Here is a 16,173-nt window from a genome sequence, read left to right as displayed (position 1 = left end):
CTACCGTTAATTGCAAAAACCAAAAAAAATTATATTTACCAATGATGAAAATAATCAGAAAAATATCAACCAAAATATCTTCTTTTGAAATTAAACAAAAATCCAAAAAAGCCTCTAAATCAACCAAAAAAAATGGAGAAAGTCTTGAAATCATCTAAAAAATATAAAAAATCCTTAAAATCAACCAAAAAACATAGAAATCTCTCGAAATCAACAGATAGTTTAAAAAAAAAATCCTAAATCCACTCCTAGTTGTCTTACTTGCATAAGATGATTTAATCACATTAACGAAAAGGTAATGAACAGCTATTAAACCCTTCACACAATCTTCCACTAATCATACATAATAAAATCTTGGCGTTGTTGATCCCCAACAAAATTAGATTTGATGAATAACAATCAACTGTTAAAACACTCAGTCATTTCGGGTAAATTATAAAGTAGTTGGGATTACGTTTTCTCCAGAGAGGTCACAGGTTCAGGTTCAGGTTCGGGTTCGGGTTCCCAAAAAAGAGTCTTATGAACTTGAGAGATAGTAGCAACAGCTCATGATTTAACTGTTACAGAACCACATAATGGTTAAAGATCACACACATAGTATTGGAATGTTACAATAGCGACAGGGCAAGTTAATGCAAAGCTTTATATCACACAGCCATACAAAAGCATTATAGCAGAACCACACCATATATATGTTTTACCTATTTTCCAACATTTACTTTCATCTTAAAGCCATCATGGGCCAGGGAGCAATCCCAGCAGCTGGCAACGATGGCCGAATGATGGGACCCCGCTTCACTACTGAGAATGCTTCATTGAGTCGTGCAGCTCGGCTCATAAACTGAGATACCTTCTGTACACACAATATATACAACATATCTCTCAGTATCAGATACATGTAAAGAATGTATATAACACAAGATTCTGTGAGCTAAGATGGAATGAATGAAACACAAGACAGTTAATATGGTCATAGATTTGATGAATAAAAACCGCGTGAAACCATGTGATTATTTTATTTTAATATAAATTTATTCAATTCATGTTTTTTTCTCTCCACTGGATTGGTGGACAGGGAGTCTTGGAGACATCAGATTTTTATCCAGATCGGAGGTTGTAATGTGATCATGAGCAAATTCTCCAGAGCCAAAAAAAATGGCAAACTATTCAGCTGCAATAAGCATGCATTCAGTCGCAGGAATAAAATTGTGATCACCATGCCTAAGCAAAAAGGTAAAGCAAGCTTTCAGCATAACAAGGGTTTGTAATAAGTACACTCTCCACTTTTTTTGTACTTGTTTCACAATATCGAATAGAACTGCCTCTCCTTTGGAAGCATTTAGCTTCACTTGATGTTTTATTTCATGCAGTATACTTCATCTGCCCCAAAATGAATGTGAAAAAGGCACACTTTTTAATTACGTAAATGACAATTCTACCCTCTAACAATAGAGGAAGTAATTAATTTCATTAACTGTCAAATGAGGCATATCCATCTCAATCTTGATGGATGAATAATATCCTCACTGTTCACCACCTCATCATGATCATCCAAAAAACTAGATTTCATAGTAAAGTACTAAGATACAGAAATACATTGGCCGACATGAAGATGGCTCATCCCCATGCTAATCAAAAGGATGAGATGAAAAGGCTTTGATTTCAATTACGATGCTTAAAACGAACTCACCCAACCCCCAAACACACATACAAAAGCAAACAGCAAGAGACTACGTTTAGTTTTTACCCAGGAATAAAGAAAAGCAAAACAAGGAAGATAAATTGTAATAAAACAGTTGCATAAACACCTTCTCTTCTACATTTGAAGACTACAACTCCTAATGGTGGAACCCACAAAGCTTTACCATCTTGAATGAAATAGATCTTAATCAAAGTTTATGAAACCACTTACATCTTTCTTAATTATCATGTTGGTATACAACGATGCCAAGTCAAATGTTGTGATTTTCACGAGACAAAAAGTAGCATATAAACAACTATGCATATCCCTATATGGTACATGTATGCTTATGATATCTAAAAGGGAATATCATTCACTTCCGGTTGATTTTTCAAGACAAAACAAGGACCTTCAGTTTTTTGGAGATGGAAACTGCTAACAAACCAAAACCATGGCGGTTTCGTGATTTGAGCCTTTGCAGATTGCGGTTTTTTTTCTATTACAGATTAATATAATCAAATGAATTTAGTATATCACACACAGAGGTTGTGTCCAGGGGATAGGATGTAGCCAGACCTTGCCTCTACCCCAATGGGGAGAAAGGTTGTTTCCATTAAAACCTTTCGACTTGTATAACAAAAACAAAAATACAAGGAGACAGGTGAAAAAAGTACATAAAACTATATGCAACAACGCAACAGGTACAGTGAACTAAAAGCAAAGCAAGAACACGGGAGGACATAAGATAAAACAAACAGGGAATCACAAAGTAGAATGCAGTCAACTACTAGACCATGAAGAAAACAAAGATCGACATACAGTTAAATAAGACGTGAAAATTAGAAAAATGAAAACAAGTTTGTATCTAACATGAGGCTCTTGTTGGAACAAACAGAGAAGAAGCTTAAACAATTACTCAGCCACTCGTGTTATTTAGTTGAATCAAACACATGCCTTATATAGGAAGTACAACCTAATCTGAAGAGGCAAAAAGATAAATACGTTGGATAACAAACTCACAACCTATCTAACTAAAAATTAGGAAACCAACCGAAGAATTTACTCTCCTTATTTGACTATACCAGACCTAGAAAAACTGCAAATTGAATTAATCTTCCAACACTCCCCCTTCATTCGAATTTGCACAACCCAAGCTCTCCACATAACTCTTCATGCTTCTTCCTTGTCGAGCTCTTAGTAAACAGATCTGCTGTTTGCTGATCTGTCGTACACCCTTACAACTGAACTTCCCCTTCGCTTAGCAACTCATGAATAAAATGATGTTTGATTTCTATATGCTTTGTTCTGCTATGAAAGACTGGATTTCTGGACAGCATAATTGCAGACTTGTTATCATAGTATAGAACAGTAGCACTATTCTGCTCTTGATTCAAATCTCACAGCATTCTTCTCAGCCACACCGCCTGACAAGCAATAGCAGCCGTTACAGTCACATATTCAACTTCTATAGATGAAAGGGCAACGGTAGCTTTTTTTTTCGAACTCCATGAAACAACACTTGACCCAAGAAAAAAACAGTTCCCAGTGGTGCTCCTAGCATCAACGGCACCTCCACAGTCACTGTCACTGCTACCTTTTAAGCTGAATAGGCTAGATCTTTTATACCAAATACCCAACTCTTTTGATCCAGCCAAGTACCTCAAGACCCTCTTTGCAGCACCAAGGTGATGCTTGGTAGGTTGATGCATAAACCAAGAAAGAACACCAACTGTGAAGCTGATGTCAGGCCTCGAATGAGTCATGTAAAGCAGTCATCCAATCAGACTCTGATATTGCCCACCATCAGCATGCTCGGTTCCATCTTCATATTGTAGTTTCTCGTTGACATTCATTGGTGGGGCTTCCTTTTTACACCATGACATGTTGTACATCTTCAAAGTGTCTTCTATATACCTTTTTTGAGACAGAAATATTCCTTCACTTGTTAGTATCACTTCCATTCCTAAGAAGTAATGCAGCTCACCCAAATCTGTCATCTCAAACTTCGACTTCATAGAGCTCTTGAATCCAGAAATTAGCTGACTTGAAGAACTGGTATAAATCATGTCATCAACATAAAGGCTCACTATTAAAAGATCATCCGCACCTTGTTTCTTAACATACAAGGTTGGCTCATTTACGCTCCTTTTAAATCCATCATTTAAAAAAAACTCATCAATCTTGCTATACCAAGCTCTTGGAGCTTGTTTAAGACCGTACAATGATTTTTTCAATCGAAGAACTTTGCTTAGCTTGCTTGGGTCTTCGAAACCCAGGGGCTGACTTACATACACTTCATCGTGTAGATCGCCATTAAAAAAGGCTGATTTGACATCAAATTGATACACCCTCCACTGTTTGTGTGCAGCTAAGGCCAGAATGATACAAATCGTCTCAAAGCGTGCTACCGATGAGAACGTTTCTTCATAATCAATGCCGTGTTTTTGGGTGTATGCTCTTGCTACTAATCTCGCATTGTGCTTATGAATGCTTCCATCAGGCATGAACTTGGTTTTGAAGATCCATTTCAAACCAATGGTATTTTTGCCCTTGGGAAGATCCGTGAATTCCCAAGTCTGGTTATGTTGGATGGACTTCAGCTCCTCTTTCATCGCTTGAATCCATTCTTGTCTTTCCTTTGCTTCTACCGTTGTTGGATTTCCAGCAAACAACACCATGTTGGTGCCATCCTCCCCCTCAATGTCAAATCTCCGTCGAGGAATGTGACCACGTTTACTTTGCGCAGCTGTGACTCAGCATTTGCAGCTGATCTACTGATATCAGATTCTTCGGATGGAGAGCTGTACTGAGGATCTTAAGGCGGTGTAGCCACTGCCACTTGCAGATCTACTTGGTGTCACATTCTGGAAGCTATTTTCATTTGCTCTTTCAGTTTCGTCTTCACCATCTTCAGTTATTGCTCTATGATCTTTCATCATCACTCTTCCATCTCCAGGCTGCCCGTTCACCAAACACCACGTTTCTGCTAACACTTGAGCATTGTCTTACAAGATCAAAAAGACGGTAAGCTTTAGAGTTAGAGCAATAACCCAAAAATATATATTTTTGTGACTTATCTTCCATCTTGTGTTTATCTCCTATTTTCAAGTCATAACACACACTTCCACTTACCGATGGCTTATTACCATATCATACTTCATATGGTGTTTGATTTAGAACGTCCTTAGTAGGAGACAGATTGAGAAGGTAAATTGTTGTTGCCACACCTTCTGCCCAAAAAAAATTTGGAAGACCATTTGACTTCATCAATGATCTTGCCATCTCTACCACAGTCCGGGTTCTTCCTTTTTGCTACCTCCTTCTGCTCCAGAGTATAAGGGGCTGTTAGTTCCCGTTTTATGCCTTGTTCTTCACAAAAGGTAATGAATTCACTTGATGTAAATTCACCACCTCGATCTGTCCTCAACACCATCAAGAATTTTCTACTTTGTCTTTCTGATAAAGCTTTGAACTTCTTGAAATATTCTAATATCTCGGACTTTAATTTCAAGAAATAAACCCAACTCATCCGGCTGAAATCATCGGTAAATAACAAGAAATACCTACTATCAGTCATGTACCAAGATCACCCGCTAGGTACCAAACGTCACTCGTATGCAAACCTTCAGTCGTGTACACCATGAACAAGTAATCCTCTTCTTTTTCTTCTACTGCAAAATTGGCTTTTTCAGGTTTAGACCAACAGATCAGATCTTCTCACTGTGTCCATACTTCTTACAATGAGAGCACTGGACCATAGAGTTACGACCTCTTCCCCTTCCTCAAAAACTGCCATGACCACGTCCTCTTCCTCTGAAATCAGAGGATTCGCCTTCATCTTTGATTTGAAATGCCCTTTCTTCAACTTTCTCTATTGATCTGTTGATCCTCACTTCATGAGCTTGCAGAGAGCCCATTAGTTCATCAAAGGAGAACGTTGACAGATCTTTTGATTCCTTAATTGCAGCCACGACATGAACAAACTTAGGGGATAGACTTCTCAAAACTTTAGGAACTATAGTTTCGTCAGCAATTACTTCTCCATAGGTCCTCATCTAACTTACTAGAGAAGAAATATGTGCCAAGTACTATTGAACAGATTCATTTCCTTTCATACCGGCGGTTTCAAACTCACAACAAAAGGATTGAAGCTTCACAGTAATTACTTTTGAAGAACCCTGAAATTCAGTTTTCAAGATTGACCAAGCTTGCTTTGTTGTGGTTGCTGCTGCAATGCGAGAAAAAATCGTCTCATCCACTGCTTTTGTTGGATGAGAAATAGCGCTTTAGCATCCCTATTCTGATTCTCCTTCTGTTTTGCATCATCATCACTTCCTCCGGTACCCCCATTCTCGACTAATTCCCAAAAATCTCGAGACCTAAACAACGTCTTCATTTTGATGTGAGGCACCTTTGAAGACTGGAATCTATGGTGATGCAGATTGACTGTAGATAGGTTTGCTACCATATTTGACAAAGAGAAGGGAACCTGGCTCTAATACCAGATTGTTGGAAATATTGAAATAAACAGAGAAGCTAAACAATTACTCAGCCACTTGTGTTATTTATTTGAATCAAACACATGCCTTATATAGGCAGTACAACCTAATCTGAAGAGGCAAAAAGATAAATACGTTGGATAACAAACTCACAACCTATCTAACTAAAAATCAGGAAACCAACCGGAGAATTAACTCTCCTTATTTGATTATACCAGACCTAGAAAAACTGCAAATTGAATTAATCTTCCAACAGCTCTACTAACCCAAGTGTCACCTCTATGCCCCCTGCCCACCCTCTACCTTCTCCAAACTTCCCTCCTCCCGTCCATGTTAGCAACAGGTCCCCACATAGTCTCTTAGCCTAGTCTTGGGTCTCCAAGCACTCCTATCAAAAGTAACGTCCTCAGAAACGTCTAGGCCCGCCATATCCCTCCTTAATTGCTCTCCTGCTCCTCTCATGTTCTCCTTGGCATGCCCCTCGTCCTCACCCTCGCAACTGTCATACTTTCTATCCAACTCACCGGTGTTGTCATCCCCTTAATTTATCTATTATACGCGCAACTCAAAACTCTGCCCAAAAGACCACATTCGATATCATGTTCAACATGGCCTGGCCACAAGTCCACCTACACATCCTCATTTCTACAACTTCCAACTTTCTTTCATATGTCTTTCTCGTTGCCAACACTCCGACCTATACAACATTGTTGGTTTGATGACTACCTTGTAGAATTTCACATTAAGTTTTAGTTGGACTTTGTTGTCACACAATCCTTACCTGACAACTCTACACTTTAATCACCCCGCCTTTTATCCAACTCTACAATTACAGAGACATATCCTGGATTTCGAGAGCCAGGTTCTCTCCAAAATGTGGTAGAGTCACTAATTTCTGCCCCTATTCTCCCGATTGGTTTGAAGGAATGGAATGGATTTGGGGGGATTTGCATTTCAAATCCATTCCAATCCCATGTTTGGTTTGTTGGATTATCTAGATTTGAAATCCTAGGATTTAATTGAAATCCTTCAAACATAGGATTTTGAAATCCTTAGATAGTGCTTGGGATTTCACGGGATTTCGTAGGATTGAGGTTTTAAAAAATACTAAAAACATTTGTTTTTTAATAATCAATTAAATGCAATTCAATTATTTTTATAATTTTTTCTATAAATAATGAAATCCAATTCCATTCCAAATCCTACAAACCAAACACACCAATGATTTCAAATCCATTCCAATCCAAATCCCTCTATGAAATCAAAATCCCTAAAAAACAATCCTGCCAAACAAACAGACATCGGTGCCTAACATTACCCCGCCCCCAAAGAACCTTGTCCTCAAGATGGGAAAAAATCAAATTGGAATTGATCAATGAGCGTTGGTGGTGGTAACAATGGCGGCAACAACAGTAGTGATAACAACGGTGGCAACAACGGTGATGGCCATGGTGCCAGCAATGATGATGGTAGTTTCCAACGGCCATCAACCAACATTCTCCCCTTTTGCCATGAGGGCGTGTTTGGTGTCCAGACAAGACATGATAGGACAGAACAATTGTTCAACGTTTGGTAATATAAAACTAGAGAGAACAGAACAAGTAAAATGACCAATTTACCCCTGATGAGTTGTTTATTTTAATTAATTTATGTAATTTATTAAATTATAATAGAATAATTATTTTTTATAACAAAATATATCATTTGAAGTTTCGTCAAAACAATTAAAATGACACCAAATAAAAAGTTTATGTAGTTTTCCAAACACATAATGCAATGATGGATTCCTCGATCAAGACCTTCCATCCTTTTGGTGTTCACGGCATACGGAGTGCAAATTATTTGGATATTGTTCCTCACAGATTGGAGTCCAGAATCCACCGATTCCAATTTTCCTTCCATCGCCTAGACAGTTTCTACCAATGAATCGATCCGTTCTCCTTGGTTTTTAGGGGGCATGGCTGCCAAAATCATAGGCTCTGATACCAATGATAAGAACCAAAGGATTTGTACTGAATTCCACTTGAAAATGACAATTACAGAGACATATCCTGGATTTCGAAGAGCCATGTTCTCTCCCAAATGTGAAAGAGACTAATTTTTGCCTACCCTATCCTCCCCTCTCTCATATTTATTAACAACCCTAATAACCCTGATGGGTTTGGGCTTGGAATCAGTGCCTAACAGTTACATCATCCTTATTCCTTGATCTCTCACGTATTTTGAATCATGGAACCTAGATACAAAACCTTGTTTGTATGGGATATCCTTTGATCCCCAATATCAATTCATCAATTTGAGTATTGATAATATTTGGTTTCATTCACGATGATTTTGGTTTAAAACCACTAAAACCAAAACCTAAGTTACGGTTGTCTTTAGTCTTTACTATGAAGAACCTCTTGTCCCTCTTCGTCTTACCAAAGGGAGATTGTACCCTTTTACCGAAAAAATGACTGAAACCATACCACTCAAGATTTCATATGGTTAAAGGCAGCCAGCTTGGTTCTTGGTTTTTCATGTTCACCCCTAAATGTATGTGTATGGCATAGTGGACAAAACTGAACCTTTCCTTTTATTCATGAAGCACACAATGAAACCCATTAGAGCATTAGCAAATTGTAATCACATATAAATTGTCATCGACTCATTGTACCTACCAACACACTTGTATCATACAATTCTATTAAGTTTTCCTAGACTTCGTGCCTTATCTATATTGTGCCTACCAATTTATTATGGAGTATACCAATCCAAAATACATATTAGTAGTCGTATGACTACAAGGTTATTTGGTTGGCAGATTATACTTGTAATGTACCACTAAGACAAACAATGTTCTTGTAATTAATCAAGTATTTTTTTATGCTTGTTTTTATTTATACATAATTACATATTATGTAAATAATGTCAGAAAAGTTGAAGCAAGTCTACTAATCAATTTCTTTATAATTCATGAAATTGGTATCACCCATTCACCAGTTGACAATTGAGATATATATGTATGTCCATGTCTCATAGTAGTCAATTCATGAAACCAAAGAATTAAACGAATTTCATATTTTTTTAAATAAATCAAGAAATCCATTTACATTCTCTAATCACTCCCCTTCATTATCAGGTAGAACTTTTTCTCTTCAAAACCCACAATTGTACAATTTTATCCTTCTCTTAACATAAGATGATATAGTTGATCCAACCAAGTGATTTTTTAACGGAGAGGCAAGGTCTCATTTAAAACCAAGGCCTTAGTTGGTCTTTTGAACTCGACAATTACATACTATAAAACTTCAGAAATATAACCAACTACAAATCCTACAGCAAGGTCAGTATTACATGCTTTTATTGAATAACTCATATCGTCACTGTTCACCTAGACAGCGTTTGGTACGCAGACATGATTGGACAGGACAATAGGATAGGATTGGACACGACTGGACGGGCCACGACCGGACAGAACAAGAGTATCTCTGGTGTTTGGTATGACTAGGACGAGAAGGGACAGAACTAGACAAGCTACCCCCAAAAGTTATTTGATGATTTTAAATATTATATAATAGTTATAATTAACACAAATAAAGTAAATAATTAACGAATTTAATTTATAATATTTGTACACAATTTTCCAATAAATGAATATGTACATATATAACGGTATCAAAGTTGAATGAAAAAAATGATATAATTGATGGTAGGGCTGTAAACGAACCGAACGTTCAACGAACCGAACGTTCAACGAACCATTCATGAACCGTTCGGCGGGAAGTTCGTTTATTTAATAAATGAACGAACATGAACAATTTTTTTTGTTCGTTTAGTTAAACGAACGATCATGAACAAGAGTCCCGTTCATTCATTTATGTTCGTGAACGTTCGTTTGTTTACTGTTCGTTTATATTCGTTCGTTTATATACTAAATTTAATATATAATCTTTTGTTTATTTACTTTGAATTCAAATAATATTTATTTATGTTCGTTTAGCCCGTTCATTTATGTTCGTTCGTTTAGCATGTTAACGAACGAACATGAACGAACATAAACGAACACGAACACACCTGATTTCTAAGAACGAACACGAACACAAAGATTTTAGTTCGTTTACCGTTCGTGTTCGTTCGTTTGTTTGGTTAAGTTAAAAGAATGAACAGGAACAAGCCTCTGTCCATGTTCGTTCGGTTCGTTTACAGCCCTAATTGATGGTAGTATGGTGGAGTAGTTTGATTATGGTGGAGGTGAGGTGGCAATGAATGGTGGTGGTCGATGGTGGTTGTGGAGGTCGTGGAGGAGGTTGTTGCAATGCAGTAGAGGAGGAGTTAGAGGGGTGGTAGTGGCGGTGGCAATGGACGGTGATGGTCGGTGGTCAATGGTGGTTATAGAGGTGACAATGGACAGTGGTGGTCGGTGGTTGTGGAGGTCATGGAGAAGGTTGTTGCGGTATAGGAGGATTTGGTAGTGTTGGTGGTAATGGGTGATGGTGGTCGATGGCCGACGGTGGTTGTAAAGGTGGCAATGGACGGTGGTGAAGGAGATTGTTGTAGTAGAAGAGGAGTTGGAGGTGGCGAACGGCGGTAGTGGTGGTGGCAATGGACGGTGGTGGTTAGTGGCCAACTATGGTAGAGGTGGCGATGGACTTGGTGAACGGTGGTTGTGGAGGCGTTGGAGGATGTTGTAGTGAAAGAGAAGGTGGAGGTGGAGGTGGAGGTGGCCGCCGAAACTAGCGTCATGACCATTAAAACAAATACCATATTAAGGTTATATATCGAACTATGATAGATTAGTAATATTTTAGTTTCTGTCTCATTTTCTCCCATCTTGTTCCACCAATTTTAGTGGAACAAGAAAAAACATTTTTTGTCCCATGTTGTCCCTGTCCCATGTCGCGCCAAACGTGGGATGTCCCATGTCGCGCCAAACGTGGGACAGTGAGTTCTTGAGTTTCCTGTCTTGTCCCATCCCATGTACCAAAAGCAGCCCTACACTACTGGACAATTTCATCCAATGGCTAGATGGTAATTAGCATTTGAAATAAAAGTATACATGAAGGTGAGATAAATGGCACCTCAAATATTGATATTTCAGCAATACAGCAGAAGAATAATATACTGAAGCAGCAAACAAAAAGGTAAACCGACCTTATCATCCACGGTGACCTTAAGCTGCAAAGTCCTGCTCTTTCGCTTCATTTTATACAATCTGCGTCCCAAAATTACAACACCCATCATTGCAGCTGCCACAGAGAGAGTCCATACCGGGCTAGCCCTATATAGACAATATTTCAACAAATCGAATGGAAGCTTCCACCAGACCGCTACCCTGTTCCTTTCTTCACTATCTGCTTTCCTAGTTTCAATCAACACATCTTCATTCTCTCCTTGGTCTCTTGCTTGTATGATCTTCTGTTCACCTGAAGGCTCATGGATCTTCATGTCATCATCATATGTATCCACATCCATTTTTTCATAGTTTCTTGTTTTAGATTCAATTTCGCCTGAATCAGACCACGATTTGTCCATCTCAACAGATGCACTTCCATCATAAGCCACTTGCCTTGTTCCAGTTTCACCAATATCCAGTTCCTTGTTGTTGGCTTCCGATTCAACATATTTGCCATCATCAGAAGAACCATCGGTGCTCCAAAACTCCCCCATCTCCTTGGTTGTCGAATAACGAGTGTCACATGCGGGATCAATCCAACTAGGATTGTCCGACTCAACGGAAATACCGTCAGTAACGTCTTCAACCTGAGTTCCGGCATACTTGTTGCGAGAATCAAGGGAGAAATAATCAGATCGTATTATGCCTTCAGAGTCGCGTTCGATTCCCTCCAAATAGCTGGTATTCTGAAGGGAGGTGGAGTCCTCTGAATTGGGGAGAACCTCCCAATCGTTTAATTCTACATCCATGATGAACTGGTGTTTTTGAAATCAAAACCCTAGCTGTATGAAGGTGTAGAAGATGGGGGAAGACAGGAAACGAGTGGTAACCCAGAAACAAAAACAGGTCTGCCTGCTATCCTTCCAGACAAGCAAAAGGATGGATTGCCCACCCAAAATACATCAATAATTTCAACACCTGTCGCTATTAAGAGGACGATTTCTTAAAGATTTTTTTTTTTTTTTTATGGATTTATTAATAGAGAATCGACCCACACCATCTCTATTGGGTTTATCTAAATATCATTGCTTTTATAATATCTAAGTTTTTAATATTACAGATTTGACTAAAAAAAAAATTCAAATTCAACATAAATATATAATTGAGATTACTAGATTTGCAATTGCAACAGTAAACTGAATGAATTCGAATTTTTTGTTTTTTAACGAAATACATATTATTATAGAATTGAATATTGTCGAAGCAATGACATTTGGTTTAACCGGAAAAAGAAATTGTTAGAAGACCAATTTACATGAAGGAAATAGTCATTTTAGTTAAATTCTCTTATTAATGTCATATAAGATCTTTTATTAAAAAATTATGATGGTTGTGAATATGATCTTTAATAAAAAATTGATTTTGGTAATTATTTATGTTGAATTATATAAGAAAATTGTAGAATATAATTTCTTAATAAGAAAATGATTTATATTACATCATGTTTTTTTAATATGTTTATAGAAAATGTATAAATAATCTATTAAATGAGATTTTAGTTATAAGAAAATACAACTAACATTGTTAATTAATATTGACGTAATTTTTATATTTTTGATTTTTTTAGAAATTCAACATTAATATATTAACGAAAATAAAAATATATTATATAATAAAAATACAAACTTAACACAAATAAAAATATATCATTATTTGTTTAAAATTTTCTTGAAGTTGAAGTTAATAAAATTTTCTTTGTGGTTTAATCATTGTTGTGGGATCAATTTCATGATTATTTTTCGATTTTTTGGTTTGTTCTTTAGTTATTCTGTTTTCATAAATGATGTATGAAGTTATTTTATAGCATATTTTCTGAGTACAAAAACTATATCTAAAATCACATACAAGTACATAATAGATTAACAAGTCATTGTTTACAACCAAATTTGGTTGATGAGATTTCACAAAAATTCAAAGAAGAAGAAAACCACGATTATAATGTTTTAACACTTGAACATTAATGTATTTTAAATTTAATATTTTAACATTTAATAAACGTGTATGTTTAAATTATTGTTTTAACATTTATTTATTGAATCAATTTATAAAATAAAATATTTTATTTAATTAATTCAATTTATTTTTATAATAATTATTTAATTACTACATTATTTAGTATTAAGTTAGGGAAAAGTTTTCAAAAAATCCAATAAATTTTCTTATTTTGAATGGTTTAGTCTTTAGACTATTTTTATGAATGAAAAAAAAAATCATTAAACACTCTCATTTTAAATGATTAAGTCTTTGAATTATTTTTTTGATTAAAAAAACAATTAAACTTTCACATTTTGAATGATTAAGACCTTGAATTTTTAAAAATAAAATAAATAGACCATCGAACTTTTACTAGTCAGTTAATGTGACTTTTTTGGGGTTAAAATGATGTAGGTAACAATTTTTAAAAGTGTGATGATTTATTTATTAAAAAAATGCTTAGAACCTTAATCAATCAAAATTAAAAAGTTTGATGATTTTTCCATTAAAAATAGAAATATTAATGATTTTTTCATCTAAAAAAATAGTCCATTGACTTAATCATTTAAGATAAGGTTTTAAGGTTTTTTTATTCCAAAAAATAGTTTAAAGACTAAATCATTTAAAGTGGAAAAGTTTGTTAGGTTTTTTGAACTTTTCCCACTAAATTACACTAGACAATATTTAATTATAGTTTTGTTATATTTTGTGCCATTTACCCTTCCATTTCTTCTACTTTTATTTTTATAATGGATTTGATCCCCTGTCTAGTTTCATTTTGATAAAAGGTTTTATCTCTTCCTCTACTTTCATTTTTATAATGGATTTGGTTCGTTTCTTTGATTAATAATATTTGATGGAACAAACATATATATCTTCTAAATATAATAGAAAAATAACTAAATAAACCTACATTAATCGGGTTTCAAACCAACCAAATTAATTTATCGACATGTTAGAAATATAGGGTCTTTGAAGTAATAACACAACTAAGAAGCAAAAAGTTAACGATTTAATGTAAGTAGAGTCAAATATTTTTATCGTATTACACTTAGGTGTCATTTAAAAAACAATTATTTGGGTAAATGTTTACCAAATCACATTACTTTAACGGATGAATATGACAAGGACCAAAAATCGTACCCGGTAAGAGCGAGACAAGGAACAAGAGTTTTACCGGGTAAGTGAAGGCGACAACTCTTACCACGGTAAGAGTTTATCAGGTAAATTATTGCATATTGTGTCGTTTTGATGGACTAAAATCTTACCCGATAAGTAAATAATAGTTTTGAACTTTACAGGTAAGCACTTATCCGATAGATTTTTGGTAATTTTTAGTTACTGCTTATATAGACCATACTTTTATCCAATAACGGTTACCTAATTTGTCTTGGGAAAAGGTCCAATATCGTATGTATGTGATTCTACTACTTGAAGTTGTAATAATTGTTTTTCATAACTTTAAGTAATGGGAAAATTGCATCAAAATGGAACCAACTTTCACCTAATTCCTATTTTGGGGAACTAACTTTCAAAATCGTCATTTTGGGGAACTAACTTGTACCTGATTCTTATTTTAGATAACCAACTTTCAAAATTATCATTTTGGGGAACCAACTTTCACATGATTCCTATTTTGGGGAACCAACTTGCAAAATAATTATAGAAAAATAACTAAAATTCGTTTTTTTCAAAAATTAATGCAATAAAATCTATTTTTCATTTCAAATTTTTTTTAATTCAAATATCAAATTGAACATTTAAAAAAATCCAAATTACCACAATAAAAATTGTTTTTTACTAATGCAAAAAAAATCCATTTAATAGAAAAAAATTAATTGATGCAATAAAAAATAAATATTAAATATCAGATTCAAGATTTTTATATCTAACCAATTGCATCAATTAATTTTTTCTATTAAATTGATTTTTTTTTGCATTAGTAAAAAACAATTTTTATTGTGGTAATTTGGATTTTTTGTTAAAAATGTTCAATTTGATATCTGAATTAAAAAAAACGAGATTTGAAATGAAAAATAGATTTTATTGCATTAATTTGTGGAAAAAAATGAATTTTAGTTATTTTTATATAATTATTTTGCAAGTTGGTTCCCCAAAATAGGAATCAGGTAGGGTTGTTCAAAAAAATCGTTGGACCACTCAAACCGGCCGAACCAAGTCAAATCGGACCGTTTTTTGCGGTTTGAGCGGTCTGGCGGTTTGGTTTGGTTTGGAAAATAGCAAAACCGGGCGGTCTGGTCCGGTCTTTTTGGGCGGTTTGGACCAAATCGATCGCCGAAAATATATATATATATATATATATATATTATATAATTTAATTATTTATTTTAGTATTAGCAAGTCCAACTTTTTTAACTTATGGGATATAACTCAAATATATCCCTAAACCCAACATAAAGTCTAACATCTAACATAATCGAGATGGATATTTAATCTAAAGTTATAAATTATATATGTTTTTTAAGTTTAATATTTAAAGTACATTAAAGGCACAAACCACCTAAATCGGTCAGACCAGACCGCCTTTTTATGGTCTGGTTTGACCGGTCTGGGTACTTGATGTCAAACCACTCGGTTTGAGAATTTTATAAACCGTCATTACGGTTTGGTTTGTGGTCTGAGGGGTTAACCCGCCCAAACTGGACCGCGAACACCCCTAGAATCAGGTGCAAGTTGTTTCCCAAAGTGACGATTTTGAAGTTGGTTCCCTAAAATAAGAATTAGTTGCAAATTAGTTCCCCAAAATAGGAATCAGATGCAAATTGGTTCTCCAAAATGACAATTTGAAAGTTGGTTCCTCAAAATAGAAATTAGGTGAAAGTTGGTTTCATTTTGATGCAATT

General features: G+C 35.3%; 1 protein-coding gene across 1 annotated transcript; it reads right to left on the bottom strand.

Moving 5' to 3' along the window:
* Window positions 1–501: 501 nt before the first annotated feature.
* On the bottom strand, window positions 502–12,236 carry LOC112503202. Its single transcript, XM_025107273.1, has 2 exons — window positions 11,314–12,236; window positions 502–853 (listed from the first exon to the last, which is right to left on the bottom strand). The coding sequence occupies exons 1-2, from the start codon at window positions 12,082–12,084 to the stop codon at window positions 722–724; spliced, it is 903 nt and encodes a 300-aa protein (XP_024963041.1). The 5' UTR covers window positions 12,085–12,236; the 3' UTR covers window positions 502–721.
* Between the last annotated feature and the right edge of the window lie 3,937 nt (window positions 12,237–16,173).

Source organism: Cynara cardunculus, unplaced genomic scaffold (assembly GCF_001531365.2).
Source record: "Cynara cardunculus var. scolymus isolate 2C unplaced genomic scaffold, CcrdV1 Un_Scaffold_2677, whole genome shotgun sequence".
NCBI lineage: Eukaryota > Viridiplantae > Streptophyta > Magnoliopsida > Asterales > Asteraceae > Cynara > Cynara cardunculus.
This window is presented reverse-complemented; position numbering and strand designations above follow the sequence as displayed.

Coding starts and splice junctions, on each gene's coding strand:
- LOC112503202 (XM_025107273.1), bottom strand. CDS start 12,084: ATGGATGTAGAATTAAACGATTGGGAGGTTCTCCCCAATTCAGAGGAC. Junction 854..11,313: donor AGGTCACCGTGGATGATAAG/GTCGGTTTACCT, acceptor TTGTGTGTACAG/AAGGTATCTCAGTTTATGAG.